Source organism: Paramisgurnus dabryanus, chromosome 11 (assembly GCF_030506205.2).
Source record: "Paramisgurnus dabryanus chromosome 11, PD_genome_1.1, whole genome shotgun sequence".
Classification (NCBI taxonomy): Eukaryota; Metazoa; Chordata; class Actinopteri; order Cypriniformes; family Cobitidae; genus Paramisgurnus; species Paramisgurnus dabryanus.
The window spans coordinates 7,353,833-7,373,640 of NC_133347.1; the positions used below are offsets into that span (position 1 = coordinate 7,353,833).

Here is a 19,808-nt window from a genome sequence, read left to right on the forward strand (position 1 = left end):
TTATTTACAGAAGGCATAATGTCTGTTGGGAATTAAAATATAGACAGATATTAAGCAGAAACTCCATAGGCTACTGTTAGTTAATAAGAAGTTACTTATTGTTAGTAAAATGTCTAAAAAATGACTATTGAAATAAAGTGTTATGCCTACAGTACAATAACATAATTCAAACTTTTTTGACTGCTCCACATTTTATATGCAATGTCAAACTGATTAAGAAATTCTGGACATAGGTCATTTATCTGTGCAATTTTGAATAAGAATCAAAACAGAAAAAAACATACTAGCACTTCACTTTGTGTTATAAAACAAGCAAGTATGGCTCCTAGTTTAATGGTCTGTGACCAAAACATAAATCATTGATCAATCCATTAATCCTTTATTGGCCCATGCTGCACTGAGTGTTCCCTCTTTAAAAGGACCCCTTGGCAAACGAATCTGCTTGAAATAAAGAATTAAGATAAAATGTTTGTTATGGATCTTAAATATTAATGCATAAATTGAGTGAAGCTATGGACTTGAGAGGAGTGTAGAAGATCACAGTTTAAATTAAAGTTTACTTGTATTTACTACTGTAAAATATACTAAAAAAACCAGCAGCACAAGTTGTTTTGTATATTAAGTTCAATATTTGTGCATGAAAATAGTTTTACTAAGTGTTAATTAAATTAATCCCATATTTCGGTAGCTCAGTTAGTAGAGCACTGCGTTTGTCGTTGTGGGTTTGATTTAGGGAACGCACATAGGCCTACTGATAAACCTGTAGACCATGTCCCTTAGATAACAGCATGCCAAATGCTTAAATGTAAATGTAGTTTTAATTTGCACGGGCAGTTTATGTCTGATTGTACAATATCTGAAGAAAGTGATCTACATTCATTTGCATTTAACAGCATTTTGATCATGCATGTTTATGCATGCCTGTTATTTTTCTGAAGCATTTTGTATAAAGAGCTGAAGTCAATTACTAAAACAAGACATAAGAAAAGAAAGAATATAAATGAGGAGAAAGATGAAGGGAGGTCCGTCAACATCACAGCACCCACTCAAAATTGTAAAATCTATACTTTCAGAACTGCAGCTGATTTATAAGGACAAAAGTTAAGATTCGGCTTCGAATAGATTCAATGCACAGAAAATTCACAGAAAGAAGAATGTGAGATAACTAAATGGATGAACAATGAAGAAAATGAAAGCAATCAAGTTACATGCTTTTTTAGCTCACTCAGTAAAAAAGCAAGATTTATTCTAAAAATGTGTCCGTTTATCCCGACACCAAAATTTCATCAACCACGATAGAGAAATTGTTATTCAACATCCTGAAAACTTGACTATTAAGGAGTTACAAATTATGAAAGTTGCATAAGTAGGCCATTTCAATGTAATTTTTTTAACATCTTCTCACTAGTCAAGAAATGTGAAATTATTTGTAGTTTTAAGTTGATTTAACGTAAAAAAATGTAAGTGCAAAAAGGAATTTTTACTGATATATAATTCTGAAATAGAGGTTTGTAAGTAACTTAATTATGAAAACTGCATACATTTATCATTATGTATACATTCAACTAAACACTAAAGGATTATTAGGAACACCGTACAAATACTGTGTTAGACCCCCTTTCGCCTTCAGAACTGCCTTAATTCTACATGGCATTGATTCAACAAGGTGCTGAAAGCATTCTTTGGAAATGTTGGCCCATATTGATAGTATAGCATCTTGCGGTTGATGGAGATTTGTGGGATGCACATCCAGGGCACGAAGCTCCCGTTCCACCACATCTCAAAGATGCTCTATTGAGTTGAGATCTGGTGACTGTGTGGGCCATTTTAGTACAGTGAACTCATTGTCATGTTCAAGAAACCAATTTGAAATGATTGGAGCTTTGTGACGTGGTGCATTATCCTGCTGGAAGTAGCCATCAAAGGATGGGTACATGGTGGTCATTAAGAGATGGACATGGTCAGAAACAATGCTCAGGTAGGCTGTGGCATTTAAACGATGCCCAATTGGCACTAAGGGGCCTAAAATGTGCTAAGAAAACATCCCCAACACCATTATACCACCACCACCAGCCTGCACAGTGGTAACAAAGCATGATGGATCCATGTTCAAATTCGGTTTACGCCAAATTCTGACTCTACCATCTGAATGTCTCAACAGAAATCGAGACTCATCAGACCAGGTAACATTTTTTCAGTGTTCAACTGTCCAATTTTGGTGAGCTTGTGCAAATTGTAGCCTCTTTTTCCTATCTGTAGTGGAGATGAGTGGTACCCAGTGGGTAGCCCTGCTGTCCGCCTAAAGGTTATGCGTGTTGTGGCTTCACAAATGCTTTGCTGCATACCTCGGTTGTAACGAGTGGTTATTTCAGTCAAAGTTGCTCTTCTATCAGCTTGAATCAGTCGCCCCATTCTCCTCTGACCTCTAGCATCAACAAGGCATTTTCGCCCACAGGACTGCCGCATACTGGATGTTTTTGCCTTTTCACACCATTCTTCGTAAACCCTAGAAATGGTTGTGCGTGAAAATCCCAGTAACTGAGCAGATTGTGAAATACTCAGACCGGCCCGTCTGGCACCAACAACCATGCCACGCTCAAAATGCTTAAATCACCTTTATTTAATTCTGACCATTCTTGCAGGACCACACCCCTAAATGCATTGAAGCAACTGCCATGTGATTGGTTGTTTAGATAATGGCATTAATGAGAAATTGAACAGGTGTTCCTAATAATCCTTTAGGTAAGTGTACACATACAGCAAATTGTAAGATTGGTAAAAATGCAAGGTACAGAAGTATTGAATTTTTTCATTTATTTCTTACAGTATATTGGAGGCCAGCATTATGTAAATCTGCTACAGCTTGGTCAACAAGGCCAAAGACACACAGTAAAGGCAGTTTGCTGTTTTCCAAACCCGTAAACACAATCACATCTTGAAGTTATCGGTCTAAACCCAGAACTGGGAAACAAACCTGTAAATTCATGTGACTGATAATGACATCCAAATGTGAGGTTTATCTCTTAATTTCTACATTTAGTTCAGGTGATTTGTTATTCTTAATCTTGCTTTGATTTTTGTAACTATGCAGCCACTCTGCAGTAACATTACCGTATATCCTCTACAAGCTATAAAAAATCTAGATAAATAAAAAAGAGGAATCTCAGTAAAAAATGAGAACAGAAAGGAAAAATTAAGAGAAAACCATTGGTTAGCTCCATCTTCATTTGCATTTCTGTGTATACAGCTTTCCCAGCACATTCCCAGACTGTCTTGCAGAATGCCTGAACTAAAAGAGTTGTAAGGACCCTTGGAAGCTTTGTGATACTATGTGGTTCCTTTAAATCTGTCTAAATACAATAGCATGAAAAGGTGAATTATGGCATCAGTCTGACCCATATTGCTAACACCAAGTGTTTGCGTTGCTGAAATTAAAATAGTATATTCAAAATATAATATAATATACACTCTTAAAAATGCTGGGTTATTTTCAACCCAGTGTTGGGTCAAAAAGGGATGAGCCCTGCTCGCTGGGTTGTAAATTAACCCATGCTGGTTTGTTTTAACCAAATATAAACATTTTCTGGGTTAATTTCAACCCAGATGCTGGCCTCATCCCCTTTTGACCCAATGCTGGGTTGAAAATATAATGTAATGTAATGTAATATAATATATAAACTATAAAAAATGCAAATGAAATGGTGCTTATATTTGACCCAAGAATGAGTTAAAACAACCCAGCATATGTTAGATTACAATCCAACAGGTTGTGTTTGTCCCATTTTAAACCAATGCCAGGTTGAAAATAACCCAGGATTTTTCTGAATGTAATATAATATAATATATATAAAAATGCTGGGTTATTTTCAACTCAGCGTTGGGTAAAAAAGGGATGAGCCCAGCCTGCTAGGTTGTAATTTAACCCATGCTGGTTTGCTTTAACCCATTGTTGGGTCGAATATAATTTTTTTTATTAATTTCAATCCAGCTGCTGGGCTCTTCCCTTTTTGACCCAATGCTGGGTTGAAAACTACAGTACTATAATAGTTATACTATACTATACTTTAATATATAAACAAAAACTAATATAAACTAATATATTATATTATATTATATTAGTTTATATTATAATATAATATAATATTTTATTTTATATTATATTATATAATAATATATAAACTATAAAAAGCTAGGTTGTTTTCAACCCTGCGTTGGATCAAAAAGGGGCAAACCCAGCCATTGGGTTAAATTTACCCAAAAAAATGCTTATATTTGGCCCAAGAATGGGTAAAAACAACCCAGCAAAGGTTAGATTACAATCCAACAGGTTTTGTTTATCCCATTTTAAACCAATGCCAGGTTGAAAATAACCCATGATTTTTTATGTAGTATAAAATAATATAATACAAAAATATTTAATATATATGTGCCTAATTTTTTGGTTATAATTGAATATGTATAGTAATGATCAATGACCTTTTAATTCTTAAACTATTGATTTTCTCCATGCAACCAGTTCAAGTTAGGCAGATTGGAGATGCCAAATTGTCCCTCCCCAACCTGTGTATGGATCAACTTGTTCTCGCCATGAATATAGCCGTAGATGCTCGAATGGTGTAAAGAAATAAAGGAAGAAAAAGAAAAGAGACAAACCCATCCATCTGGTTAAAATAAACCAAAAATGCTTACATTTGACCCAATAATGGGTTAAAACAACCCAACATAGGTTAGATTACAATCCAACAGGTTGTGTTCTTCCCATTTTAAACCAATGCTAGGTTGAAAATAACCCAGGATTTTTTGAGTGTAATATAATATAATAAAAAATATTTAATATGTGTCAAATTTTTTTTGTTATAACTGAATATCTAGAAATAATCAATGACCTTTCAATTCTTAAACATTTGGTTTTCAACATGCACCCACTGAACTTCCAAAGGCCCTCATTTAGCACTTTTAATTTTACAATTCTAGTATGTCTGGAATTGAATACTAGTTTACTACTTACTGAATACTGTGCAGTATAGCCTGTGTGTTGCCTACTATATCTTAAAACTATATACCATGATGTATACTATGCTATTTTCACATGAGCTCATCATTTTGCATGTTTAATTTAGTGAGTGGCGTCTATTATACACTTGAAAATTAAAACTAAATCCAAATTTTGCCTGGTAGGCCTAAGAAATGAGCAAAAGGTAAAGAGCATTGCGAGATAAAGTATTTAGTTTGGCCTAATAAGAAGTCATCCGGGTATACCATGCATATACTGTAGAAATTTCGTCTACTGGGACATGTATATACTGCAGCAACAGTAGTATGCTAGTATGCTATTCCCAACAGAGCCTGCAAGCACTAACAAAGATAAGACATCTTTACGGTGACAGTCTCTCCTTCCTTCTCAATCCTTTTTTTTATTGGTTTACTTCCATTTAATGTACTAAATCTTTATATAAATCCATTCCACCCTCTGCAGTCTGAATCCAGTCCATTACTATACAAGGGCTTTACAAAAAAGCTAACATTAGACAGCCATACAATGGCTAAACATAAACCATATCTCTACCATGATGTGTTAATTCATTATGTTCGTTTTCAGTGTGTTGGCGTTGTCATTCGTGTTAACGTTTTAGTACTAAAAGTATATTTAGAGGTGTTAGTCGATGACAGAGGTGTGGAGGAGTGTGTGTAGGTTTTAGAGTATGGTTTTCGAGAGTGCGCGAGCGTGCTAGCCGCTGTCAGACGATGTGTGTGGTGCGGTAGAGGGTGATCTCCGTCTGTGAACCGACGATGCCCAGGAGCGCTCGGAGGCCTGCGAGGAGGGTCGTATTAATGTGAATCCGCGGTGAGTCAGCCCGTCCAGCAGGTGGTGCTGTTGCTGCTGTATGGCTTGTGAGAGCAGGCCGGGCAGAGCCTGCAGGCTGCTGTTTATGGAGTCCAGTTTTGTTTCGAGGTGACCAATACGTTTTTCGAGCTCCTCGCTGCGCTCCTGCAGCTCCGATACCAGGTCGTACATCACATTTTGCGTCTGAAAAGAGATGACTGGGATCAGGGCACTTATTTACTAACACAGTTAACAAGTGGGTTAATTACCAATTCCACTTCAAATTTGGGACATAAAACATTTAAAATTAAAATTAAAACTTTTTTTGAATATTGGGGGATCCCCTTATAATCTTTAACAAAAACACTAATTTCATCCACTCAAATGATCTCTCTTTACTTCCGGTCATGAGGAATAGTGCGAGGGTGGTGCCTAAGAGAAAAAAGTCAAGTATCAACATGCATAGACATTATATACGTAGATGCCTCATAGACTGATGCTGCCTATTGGAGCCGACGTATCAGCGCGGCCGCCATCTTGGATGGGTCAACAATGCTTCATTTATGTCTACTGAGGAAGGTGTATCCCCAACTACAATAATCATAACTCACAAAAATTTTACCAGATTTTTACATGTTTTTTGTACACGTAAGTAACGTTAGTTACGATGACATAATATTATAAATGGTAAAATAACCAAATTTATTGTACAATTTACTTGTGAAAGGTAATCCCAAGCAATCTGGTGTCAATACTGCACCGGTTATTGCAACTGTAAACTGCACAAAATATGGGCATAGTTGCTCGCTCTCCATTGACTCTGGTGTTAATGTAGAGCAGGGGTGTCCAAAGTCGCTCCTGGAGGGCCTGTGTCCTGCAGAGTTTAGCTAAAACTTCGCTCAACACACCTGCCTCAAAGTATCTAGTCTGCCTAGTAAGACTTTGATTAGCTGGATCAGGTGTGTTTGATTAGGGTTGGAATAAAACTCTGCAGAGACACCGGCCCTCCAGGAGCAGGAGTGGACACCCCTGATGTAGAGTGAGGAGACCCAACCAATATGGCGCCGATGCTGGATTACGTTGTAGCACGTCATGAGGCGTCTACGTATATAATGTCTATGTCAACATGATCCAACTTCAAACGATCCAATCAGTTCTTGATGGACAAAGTCCCGCTCCACCTTTATTCTTTTTTCAGAAGTTGTTTCAATCAGATATACGTAATGATGGGGAAAATAAGACAATTGCTACTTCCATTTCATGCCGACTTTTAAAATGAAAACTCACCTTATTTTTAAATGAATTAAACATGCAATGAAGTAACAAAGAATTTAACAACAATGTAGCATAAAAGTTATTTAAAAAGTCTATTGCATGATAAAATAAAAACTAAAACCAGATCAATCATTTTATTATAGAAAAATGCTAATCATTTTTTTAAAACACTTTTTATTAATGCTCACACAATAGTAGTCACAATTCAAACTAAAATGTAAATTAAGTTTACATTTTATGTGAAATTATTAGGGCTGTCAAAAGATTAATTGCGATAAATCGCTTACAAAATAAAAGGTTTTTTTGCATAATTTATGTGTATGCACTGGATGTAATTATTTGATATATATATAAATACACACACATAAATGTTTGTATTTAAGAAGCATTTACATGTACATGTATATTTATATATTTTTTGATATATTTTATATTATAAAAATGAATAAAAAATATAACTAAATGACAATTTTCTTAAATTCATACATATATGTGTTTATTTACATAATATATACACACAGTACACACAGTACACACACACATATATTATGCAAACACAAACTTTTATTTTGTATGTCATTAATAGCGATTAATCTTTTGACAGCCCTAGAAATTATGTTTCTATTGAACTCTTTCATCGCCATTGACGAGATATCTCCTCAATCAAGAGAAAACGCTTCCCTGCCAATGACGAGATTTTCCGTCTTTCCGCAAAACCGCTACCCTTCCGCAACTTTTTAAACCCGGAAGTATTGACCTATGGCAAGCGGCTGCATGTGCGTGTCTGTTTTAAAGATCGCTCTGAATGGGATCTCTATGAAAAGTCCGTCACAAAAATGGAATTATCTCTGCTTTCTGCTCAAAATGTGGTGTTTTGGCAGAAACCTACCCATATTCAAAAGCTGATTACAAAAGAACCACTGAAGGTAGGATGAAACGTTTTTTTTTTTTTTTTTTTTGAAAGCAGAGGGTCGGTTCTTTCATTTGGTATATTGTATGTTTATATATTTAAAGAAGAACATTTTCTGTAAGGCATTAAACTTTGGGGAAAATCATGAAAAACGCTGGTGCTGGCTGGCAACTTTTTTTTTAAAAACGCTGGCGGTGAAAGAGTTAACAGTTTCCTGTATGCAAATTATATGTTAATCAGTGGGTGGGGTTAACTTGCTGAAGTAATGAGAGTGTCTGAGACAGTAGATACAGTATGACACCCAAAAGATTTGCATGCGCAGGATAAAGTTTGTAATAGTGTACGTGACATTGCAAGTATGAAATAAATTTGTGTGCGCAAAAACTATTTGTAAAGTTGTTAATCAATTTGCAAGTTTAAGAAAACAAGTTATTAACAAACTATTATCAGCAGTCTCCCAGTAAGCAAGCATACAGGCAGGCTATGGTTAAGGGGTTGAAAAATTTAATTGGGAGAAATATATATATATATATATTATGTATAAGTCTCTACATTTGTCTGTGTGCATTTTAGTAGCATTCCTGCAGCCTTGTGGACGATACTGAGACAATTACTATCGTTATTGGACCAATCAGAAAAGAAAAACAATGAGTCATCAGTAGCCTCATTTGATAGCCGCGCCTTCCCACCCACGCTTGCAAACTCAAATGAGTAAGAGAATCGTGACAAACTGTAAGCGCAGAAGGATCAGTAGATGCCGGGTTATATCAGGAAATTGTTTTTCCCTCTGTACACATTTAAAAATGGTTTATTTGCCGTTCATAAACTGTGTTTTTGATTGCACGCCACTGTTTGCAGACTTGCAATGCTTTTGGCTGTATATCAGAGGAAAAACTGTGCCAAAAGTGTAGGCGCAGAAAAACTGAGGTCAGATGAATACTGTTCATACTTGAATTACAAACAGTACAATGATGCAAACTTGTTCCCTTTCAGTCGGTCACTACGACGTCACGTCGTGACCGACGAATTGGGAACTCGCTTAGAGAGACCAATCTGCTTCGTATACTACTAAAACGCCAATGAACTTGGCATTGAGATATTTGCATAATGCTGGCGCCGCCCCGCCAGGTGCCTTTATAAGCAGCAGGTGCAAATAGGAAAATTAGCTTTTTCGCTTCGAAAGCCGGCTTTATCTGCTACTGAGAAGCTACTTTACTCTGTTGGGATTTGATTGCTGAAGTTGGTTGAACTAGCAGTATCACAGCGGACGCTTCGCTTATTCCACGGCTCTACATCTGTTTATTGTTTTGAGTTTAGTGTGTGCGTTGCCTTCCTGTGCGCTCATCAACTAAGCATCTGAGTGAATTTCCCTAAAAGAGTGATACGAGAGAGCTTTGTGCCTTGTTAAAGGCAGCCACTCTCTCGTATATGCGGAGATCAGCGTCCTTTTCAGGATAGCTTTTCGCCGTGCGATCTTGGATGCGAGAAGTATAAGGGTTCCAGTGACGGTCACGAGCGCTGTCTTCGTGCTCAGGCATCGAGCACTCCGGGGCTGCGTTCGTGGAGAGTTTCTGTTCTCTCTGTGAGAGCATAAACCTCTTGGATTGCGGAGACGACTGTCGTTTCTACGGGAACGCTGTCCGCGCCTTTGCAGTGCTGACGCCGCCATGGTGCGGCTGTCAAGCGCTCGCAGGGCGCCCTTCGCGTCACTACGCTGAGTAGGACGGAGGATGCGTCCTCCACCTACCGGCCTTCTCATCCTCAGCCGGTTGAGGCTCCGGTGGAGACTGCAGAGTCGTGTTCTACGATGTCTGCCGAATCCATTGGACCTCCTTCTGGTCCCGTCACTTCTGCAGCATCAGAGGGGTGTCCATTTTTCCTCCGAGGCAGAGTCGTTCCGGAGATGGCGGCCGTGCCCGCGAGCGGCGGAGACGGTAGAGTTGGAAAGGTTAACCCCTCTCCGCCCGAACCGTCCCGCCCACATGATTGGTACTTCGGAGCTGCTCGGGCCTCTCGGTCCTCTCCTCCTGTGCCTTTCTTTCCCGACGGCACGAAGAGCTGACGTGATTTGCGGCCGTCCGGCCGTTCAGCTTCACCCCTCACCTCCCTCACCAACGGAGCCGCTAAGGGCGGGGACCCCTTCAGTAGAGCGGGATGCGTTCCTGGAGGGACCACCCAACCCTTCCCTCCCGTGTTTGTAGACAGTTGTCCGGTCACGGACGCTGCCCATCAGGCATGCCGGAGAGGCGGCTTCGGCCCTGCACGCAATAACGTTGCTGCAGGCTCACAAGGATTTACGAGGGAGCCCGCGACCTTCAGTCGTGCGATGTCCACCACAGTGGTTCAAGATCGCCACCTTTGGCTGTGTCTGGCTGACATGACGGACGCAGACGTGAACAACTTGAATGCTCCTGTCTCACAGACCGGCCTCTTCGGCGAGCCAGGGGAGTCGTACAGCTCCGCTGCGCAGACTGAGGCGATCTCTTAGGTCATGCCCCGGCGGAAGAGAGCTGCCCTTGGTCCACCACGCCGGCTCCTCAGTCTGCCTCTCGCCGTCGGCGTCCTGCGGCGACCACCTCCGTTCCCCTCCTCGGACCCCATCTCGGCAGCGCAGGGGAACCGGTCGTCAGCAGCTCGCCCCGCCCGCTTAGCCGCTTCCCGTGAAATTCGGGAGTTTAAGTGGCCAGTGAAGGGCGACCCGGATTGGCAGAGGATCACTCTTCAGGAGATGGAGCTCCTTCCCCCGATAGAGGGTCGGGTGGAAAATCCTTGGTTTGCATATGTTCCACCGGCTGTTCGGCCGGTACCCACTTAACCACACATAAGAGTGCATTCCTCTTCCCTCTCTAGGTCTCCGGAGGATCGAGAGAGCCGTGAGCGGGTACTCACCAGCTCCCCTACCTCTCCTCTATCGCCAGCGGGTGACCTGAGGAGTCCGAGCTCTCCGCTGAGGAGACCGGACCACCAGCACCCTCATCGGAGTCTGCGCTCTCCGTAGAGGAGACCAGATGACCGTTACCCTCAGCGGGCTCAGGTCAGTGTCACACACATACTGTAGATGTTTATGCTGTTACAGCAGACGCACCGGCAGTCCCACCTGTCTCGCTTCGCTGCCCCACCGCGGGTACTTCGGTAGTGTCGTTATTTCTCCTCGTACGGTGCCTGGGTGCTTGGCTTCAGTTCCCAGCCCGTTTCGTTGGGTTTTACGCACGATCCGCCTCGGTTACGAATCCGGCACTCCCCAAAATTCGGGCTTTCGTTTCACTGTGGTGAAAGCGTCCGATGCACATGTACTGCGTGCAAAAGTCGATATCCTGTTGGCGAAGGATGTTCGAGCCGGTCCCTCTTACCGAGATGATGATGATGATAGGGTTTTTCCAGCCTGTATCTCATAGTACCCAAAATACGCGGCGGGTTACGATCGATTTGATTTACGCACCGGCTCTACGAAGGTGTTCTTTTTGGATGATAACGCCGAGGCTCGTATTTCAATATTCAGATCGGTTTGCAGCCTTAGACCTGTAAGACGTGTACTTTATGTGTCCATCTCCCCTCGCTTTAGACCGTTTTTCGCTCTGCGTCGTGGGTGGGCATATTAATACTGAGTACACCATTCGAGCTGTCTCTCTCTCTCTCCGTGTCTCCGTGTGCTAGTCACGGCATTAAAATATCAGAGAGAGAGCGTTGTTCGCATTCTGCTTTTATGTACGTCGACTTATAATAGCCCGTTCTTAGCAGACGTGCGCGAACACAGAGAGTTAATGCTTCGGCATCTCGCTCGTTTAAGTCTTCAGGTCGACTGGGAAAGAGCAACTTTGCCCCGTGCAGAGGATCCTTTTTCTCAGTATGGAAATAAGACTCGATCGACTAATTGGCGTGTTTTATAAGAGCGCGCAACCTAGTCAGTTCTGACTTGCCTCGGTTTAATTCGAGGGAAGTACGCGGTCCCTCTGAAACAATTTCAGAAGCTCCTGGACATATGACAGCATGCTGCGGCTGTGACATCCGCCCGAGCTGCTTCATATGAGACCGCTTCAGCGTTGGCTTACGATCGAGTCTCGAGGAGAGCGTGGCACACCGACATACACCGTGTAAACATTACACCTGCGTGTCATCTCAATTTTTCCCCGTGGTAGACCCGGCATTTCCGATAGAAGATGTGCCCCTGAGGGGTCTCCTGGCATTCTGTATATTGCAATGCCCTCAGCACGGGATGATCAGCCACGTATGACGGGCTTGCAGTCTCAGGGGTGTGCATAGCACCCCAACTGCTGCGAGCGGTGCGCTGTATATCTGGGACTTGTACGCTCCGCTATGGAGATGCGAGGGAAGGATGTATTAGCCGACACCAGTAACATTGCGACTGTTGCGTTATTTACCGTTAAGGCGGTTTTGCGCTCTCGTCACCTGTCGCATCTCGCTCGTCATCTCCTCCTTTGGAGTCAGAAGCATCTGAGGTCCCTTCGTGCCATTTACATCCCGGGTACGCTCAATACAGCGGCAGACGCGCTTCCCGAGCTGCGCCCCCGGCGAATGGCGACTCCACCCCCAGACGGTCCAGCTAATTTGGAAGAAGTTCGGTTGTGCGTAGATAGATCTGTTTGCGTCGCCGGACGATACCCACTGTCGCCTATTTTATTCACTAACCGAGGGCAGCCTCGGCGTGGATGCGTTGGCACACAGCTGGCCGCGGGGGGTGCGTAAATACGCATTCCTTCCAGTGAGCTTTATTGCGCAGACACTGTGCAAAGTCAGGCAGGACGAGGAGAGCCTTTTATTAGTCGCCCGTACTGGACTACCAGGAATTGGGTTTCAGAGTTAATGCTCCTCGCGACAGCCCCTCCCTGACGATTTCCCCTGAGGAAAGACTTCTTTCTCAAGGAAGGGGCACATTATGGCACCCGCGCCCCGACCTGTGGGATTCCATGTATGGTCGTTGAGCGCGCGCAAGGTTTAGGTGATTTATCGCAAGCGGTATCTAACACCATCGACGCGGTTCGAGCACCGTCCACAAGACGGGCTTACGCGCTTAATGAAACCTTTTTCGTCACCCGGTGCTCTTCGCAAACGCGAGGACCCCAGAGAATGCCCATTAACATTGTGCTTTTATATCTTTAACATAGGTTAGATGGTAGGCTGTCCCTCCACCATTAAAGTTGATATCGCCGCTATTTCTGCTTATCACTCACTTATCAACGGCAGATCAGTTGGCCAGCATGATTTAATTATTACATTTTAAGAGGCGCTCGCAGGCTAAACCCCTCGCGCCCTCCCTCTTTCGCCTGAGACCTGTCCATGGTGCTGAAGCCTTCAGGTCTCCCTTTTGAGCCTTTGCAGTCTACGAGTCTGATGTTTTTATCAATGAAAACTCTGACCCTGATAGCATTGGCCTCCATGAAAAGAGTAGGGGATTTACATGCATTCTCTGTTGACGATTCGTGCTTTTAGTTTGGTCCTGCTGTCTCACTGAGACCCAGACCAGGCTACGTGCCCAAAGTTCCCACCACTCCCTTCAGAGATAAGGTGGTGAGCTTGCAAGCGCTGCCCCCGGAGGACGCAGACCCAACCATGGCTTTTGTTGTGCCCCGTACGCGCACTGCGACTCTACGTGGTTCGCACGCAAAGCCTCAGGACCTCAGACCAGCTCTTTGTTTGTTATGGTGGCCAGCAGAAAGGGAAAGCTGTCACTAAGCAGAGGATGTCTCATTGGATAGTTGATACTATCGCCCTGGCTTATAATCTTCAGGGTATTCCTTGCCCCTTTGATTTGAGAGCGCACTCCACACGGAGCGTTGCCTCATCTTGGGCTTTAGCTCGTGGTTCCTCGCTAACAGACATCTGTAGAGCTGCTGGTTGGGCGACACCTAATACGTTCACTAGATTTTACAGTGTTCGTATCGAGCCTGTATCCTCTCGTGTTCTTTCCTCACCAGGGGGAGCACGGAGAGCAGTCTCGCAGGTCGGCTTGCAGCCTCCAACTGATGCTTCATAACTGTGTCAGTATGGAAGGCCTTCAGAACAAAAATGCGTAATGGTTTGAATTGTTCTTCCTCCGCTGCCTTGGCAGCCTTTGTTGCGGAGCATTGGCTGTCAGCCTTTCACTAGCTGTATCCTCGCGAACCTATGTGTCTGGCTCGGGCTCCACATTGTGTCCCACCGGGTTCCTTTGTGAGTATTTTTCCGTGGGGTTAATCCTACTAGCCCACGTTTCCCTTAGCAGAGCACTGCTTTGCTTACACAGCCACGGCTGTCATTTTTACCTCAACTACGGTTGACTTTCGCCCACCATTAACCCTTAAGACGGGTGGTGGCTTCCGCAGCGTTCCTATCCCGCTCAGGTAGGGCGCTTCCCAGTCGCTGGCACTTCTGTGGGGTTAAAGGAACATCTAGTGCCCGGCCTTCTGCCTTAAAACCTAATTCTCCTCCTCCTTAAGTGGAACCGGAGGGCTTTACGCAGACACTGGAAGAGGTCAGCCCCTAGTGGCGTTTTGATAGGGATTCCCAATTCGTCGGTCACGACGTGACGTCGTAGTGACCGACTGAAAGGGAACGTCTCGGTTACGGATGTAACCCTCGTTCCCTGAAGGAGGGAACGGAGACGTCACGTCCCGTCGCCACAGGTGCTGCCACCTGCTGTTACGGCCGGTCACACTTTCCGGCTTTCTCAGCGAAAAGAAGCTAATTTTCCTATTTGCACCTGCTGCTTATAAAGGCACCTGGCGGGGCGGCGCCAGCATTATGCAAATATCTCAATGCCAAGTTCATTGGCGTTTTAGTAGTATACGAAGCAGATTGGTCTCTCTAAGCGAGTTCCCAATTCGTCGGTCACGACGTGACGTCTCCGTTCCCTCCTTCAGGGAACGAGGGTTACATCCGTAACCGAGACGTTTTCTTACGCTTGCAACTTTATTTACACCTTTACAAATGTTATCCTGTGCATGCAAATCTTTTAGGCATCATTTTACCTTCATAGTAGGTGCGTTCCATTATAGATTTGTGCAAAACTTAATTTTCTAAATGTCAACAAAACACTATTTATAAAAAAATGACGGCATTACCATTAACCGATGTCATGCAACTAAAATGATCTCATGAAAAGTCATTCCAAGAACTATGGAAACAGGTATATTCAACTCCATGTGGTACCGTGCAGACCAACATGTGGATGACATAAAAAGCGAGAGTGACCATACAGAACAGTTAAAGGGATAGTTCGGCCAAAAATGATATTAAACCCATGATTTACTCACCCCCAAGCTGTCCGAGTTGCATATGTCCATTGTTTTTCAGACAAACACATTTTCGAATATTTTAGAAAATGTTTTAGATCTTTCAGTTGATTAAATGTGAAGTTATGGGGTCCACGACCTTCAAGTCCAAAAAAAGTGCGTCCATCCTTCACAAAATAAATCCAAACGACTCCAGGATGATAAACAAAGGTCTTCTGAGGGTAATCTGCGCGGGGTTGTTGTAGAAATATCCATATTTAAAACTTTATTAACGAAAATAAATACCTTCCGGTAGCGCCACCATCTTAGACTCCTCTGTATTCAGGAGAGAGTATAAGCGTAGTGTACGCACTTTTCTTAGTGATGTATGACAAATTCGGAGGGCGGGGGCACAGAGCAGCAGCAGAGTAGCCTCCGTAGGTTGCGTAAGCTCTCATCCTGAATGCGGACGCGACTAAGATGGCGGCACTACCGGAAGGTATTTATTTACGTTAATAAAGTTTTAAATATGGATATTTCTACAACAACACCGCACGGATTACCCTCAGAAGACCTTTGTTTATCATCCTGGAGCCGTTTGGATTTATTTTGTGAAGGATGAACGCACTTTTTTTGGACTTGAAGGTCGTGGACTATGGGTGGACCCCGTAACATTACATGTAATCAACTGAAAGATCTAAAACATTTTCTAAAATATCCGAAAATGTGTTTGTCTGAAAAACGATGGACATATGCAACTCGGACAGCTTGGGGGTGAGTAAATCATGGGTTTAATATCATTTTTGGCCGAACTATCCCTTTAATGCGGTATTTTGATACCATGCGCTTGTCCAACCAAACATACTGGGCAATATTTAAAGAATGATGTAAATGCGAAAAAAAAACTGTTTGCATTGCAGTTTTGCAGTAAATTCTTTTTTCAAATTGCCTGCCACCTCACACGAGCATAAAAACTTTTTTGCTATTTGTGGGAGTATATGCTGAATTGCTGTGTTTCCACAGGGGGCATTTTTTATTAGCTATTTTAATTTGCAGAATTTCAAGGGTAATGGAAACGCAGCTAGTGTTGCCAACTTTTCAGACTGCTTTAGTGACTTTTTACTAAAAAGTAACAGCTTTGTAATATATTATGAAATTAGTCACAGTGATCTCTACCGTTTAATACAAACACATCTAAAGCACATACATGTAATGGTATATAAAACGACAACCAACATCAGAAAATTCACAGAAGCTTACGGTACAAAAAAGGAAAAAGATTTATGTACCTTTGCAAGATCGACCAGGGTGTTCGCTTGGTCATTCAGTTTTCTCTGTTCCATCTTTACACTTCGCAGTCTAGAACGAAAAGAAGCAGGTGCAGGTGGACAGCCGAAGAAAAAGATGGGGCAGAAGGAAAGACGACAGATATATTTAAAGAAGGAGTAGTGAAGAAGGAAGTGCAGGGTATAAAGAGAATGAAGTAGAACAAAGAAGTGCAGGCGATGGAAGTATTAAAAAGAAATGTGTGAGTTTATGAAAGGAAGCAGAAATTAGGATGAGGTTCATGAAAAGAGGAATAAGCAAGAAAGAGAGAAAGGAAGAAACAGAGTTTTATCATTAGACAAAAATTTGGAAGGTCAAAGTGACACATTATGAATGTCTCCCACTAAATGGTATGCCAACATGCAAACATTCACATTCCTGTTTAATCCAGTCAGACATGCAAATTTATTCAGCCAGCCACAGTGATTGAAAAGAACAATAATTTTTTCTGAATAAATAAATACATGGATGGATTTGATAATACCACCTCAAAGTCAAGAAACAGTGCAGCAGAACTTTCTTAATGGTGATCTGATGCGATCAAAACTCGAAACAAAAAGATGATTGCCGGATGCGCATAGAAAGTTCTGTAATAATAAAGTTACTCTAAAAAGGTGACAAGAAACTTTTTACATTTCCTAAAATACTATGCTAGCAAAGCTGAAATCACACACTTTCGTTTTAATTTCTGTTGATTTTATTCTTTAAAAAGTAAAAGTTGGGTCTACTTAAAAAAATTAAGTTTTATCAATTTAAATTTTCTCACTTTTAAAGTTTAAAGAGATACTCCAGCCAAATATTAAAATTCCCCATGATTTACCGATCTTGATATGTCCATTATATTTCAGACGAGCACATTTGGAGTTATTTTAGTAAATGTCCTTGCTTTTCCAAGCTTTATAATGGGAGAAAACAGGGATTATAGGGAACAACCTCAAAATAGTGCATTCATCCTTCACAGAGGTAATCCACATGGCTCCAATGGGTTAATAAAGGTCTTCTGCATGTAATCAATGCGATTAAAAATATACATATTTTAAACTTCATAAACTATAATAACTAGCTTTAGGTAACCACGCCATATTGGACTTGAAGGTGAGTAAATCATGATGTATTTTTGGTTGGAGTATTGCTGTTGAAAAATAAAAAAAATACTTCAGTTGTAACACCTAAAATGTGAGCTTCATCAACTTAATTTTTTTAAGTTAATCTAACTTTTGACTTGGTCCCTAGCTGTCATTTGGGCAGTATGCTTTAAAAAAATGTTCTAATATGTACCATTTAGGTACACATTTGTGACTAATATGTATCAATATGTACCAGCTAAAATGAACTCTACACAGCAAAATCCCCAGAGTTAAATGATAACTGCTGCTGGGTGTATATATTGTCACAATTTACGGAGTGTTAAAAAGTAACACTGAAGCAGAGTTAAAAGCAATCTGTAACTTTATCCCGTCTATCACCATCTCTGTTTAAACCTAAAATTGCATTTACATCTTACTTAGGTTAAGATGGCTGTTTCATTTAACCCTGAAAAGCCCTCGGTTGTAATATTACAACATCAGTTTAAGGTCTAATTAAATATACATGTTTTTTTCTCTTTAAACCCACATTTACATAACTAAAAAGTTCTAATGTTTAACCCTGCAATGCTTTTAAATGGTAGACTTTGTAAATAGGTTTGTTTTTCTGACCGTGAACTTACAAAACCTGCAAACCTGCCTTAAAGAACATGACATTTTTTTTACTGGACTAAATAAATCAACAATCAAAAACTTACTAAAATGTCAAAAATGTAAAAACCCATTTATTTCTGCATGAGAGGACTCCTACAACAACATATAAAAGGTGACATTTTGTTCCTATATTTGGGTCTTACAGGGTGAAAGTCAACATTGTGGTGATCTGTGTTTGTTTTAGTTGGGCTTGACTCTTAGACTGCAAAAAAATATTATCAAGAAGAAAAATTCTTAGTATTTTTGTCTTGTTTTCAGGAAAAAAATCAAAAAAATTATTTAATTAAGATGCTTTTTCTTGATGAGCAAAACGATCCAAAAAAATAAGTGTAGTTTTTAGACCAAAAATATTCATATCATAAAACAAGCAAAAAATCTGCCAATGGGGTGAGCAAAAAAATCTTTAAAATTTTTCTTAAACACTAAATTTAAGAAATATTTTAAAAAAAATAGCTTGCCCAATTGGCAGATTTTTTTTGCTTGTTTTATGCACAAAATAACTTAAATTGGATATTTTTGGTCTAAAATCTAGACTTATCTTCTTGGGTCGTTTTTTCTAACTGCTATAACCTTGTGTGTTTAAACATATTTGTTATGGCAAAGAAAATACAATGCACTATATGTACAATCTATAATGGTGGATATTACATAATGTCTAAACATCATCAGATTATTGTTGCATTATTTAATAATTGCACATTTGTGAGAAGTATATCTTTCTGTTAATAATGTTGTACTACAGTATGAGATCCAGCAAACATCCACAAACATCATGCATCAGAGTATGAATCACAATAATGGTAACAATAAAATGAAAAGCTTCATGCTGCAATGCATGTTGGGTATCAACAAATTACAAATCTTACCCAAGGCTCCCATAATGCACTGCAGCATGAATAAATTCAAAATTCAATATATTTTCTTTTTCAACATTGTTGAGATTCATACTATGATTCTTAATGTTTGTGTGACTAATTTAAACAATGGATATTTTTTAATATGCACAGTCCTTCAAAATCCTTCAGAATGACAAACCATAGTTCTGGACCTTGCACTGTAATATCACATTATTAACAGAAAAGTATATTTCTGATGAGTGAGCAAACACTAATTTATTAAATCAGTTTTCTAGATGATGGTGATGTTTGACTGTTTGATTACATTTACATTTTGTCATTTAGCAGACGCTTTTGTCCAAAGCGACTTACAAGTGAGGTAAACAATAGAAGCAATTATAGCAACACAAGAACAGCAATACATAAGTGCACTGGAAATAGTCTTATCAAGTCCAACACAATATACATAGCCAAGGGTTTGTTAGTAATTTGTTTTGGGGGGGGGGGTTTGAGATATGTAGATATAAAGAGGAAGGTAAATAGAGAAAGAGATAAAGAGAAAGGTAACTAAAGAAAGAAAGTAAGTCCGTTATTAGGAAGTAAGGTAATGGTGGAAGAGATCGGGTTTTAGCCGAGTCTTAAAGACAGCTACAGTGTCAGCAGATCGTGTCATGACCGGCAGATCATTAC

General features: G+C 40.9%; 1 protein-coding gene across 1 annotated transcript in view; it reads right to left on the minus strand.

The window, feature by feature from the left end:
- Positions 1-4,202: 4,202 nt before the first annotated feature.
- kcnn1b (potassium intermediate/small conductance calcium-activated channel, subfamily N, member 1b) overlaps positions 4,203-19,808 on the minus strand; it is a 54,588-nt gene continuing 38,982 nt past the window's right edge. The window contains exons 8-9 of the mRNA XM_065248396.2: positions 16,507-16,576; positions 4,203-6,028 (exon numbers count right to left, since the gene is read on the minus strand). Of these exons, the coding sequence (XP_065104468.1) occupies positions 5,729-6,028; positions 16,507-16,576 (370 nt within the window). The 3' untranslated portion in view covers positions 4,203-5,728. The remainder of the gene's footprint in view (positions 6,029-16,506; positions 16,577-19,808) is intronic.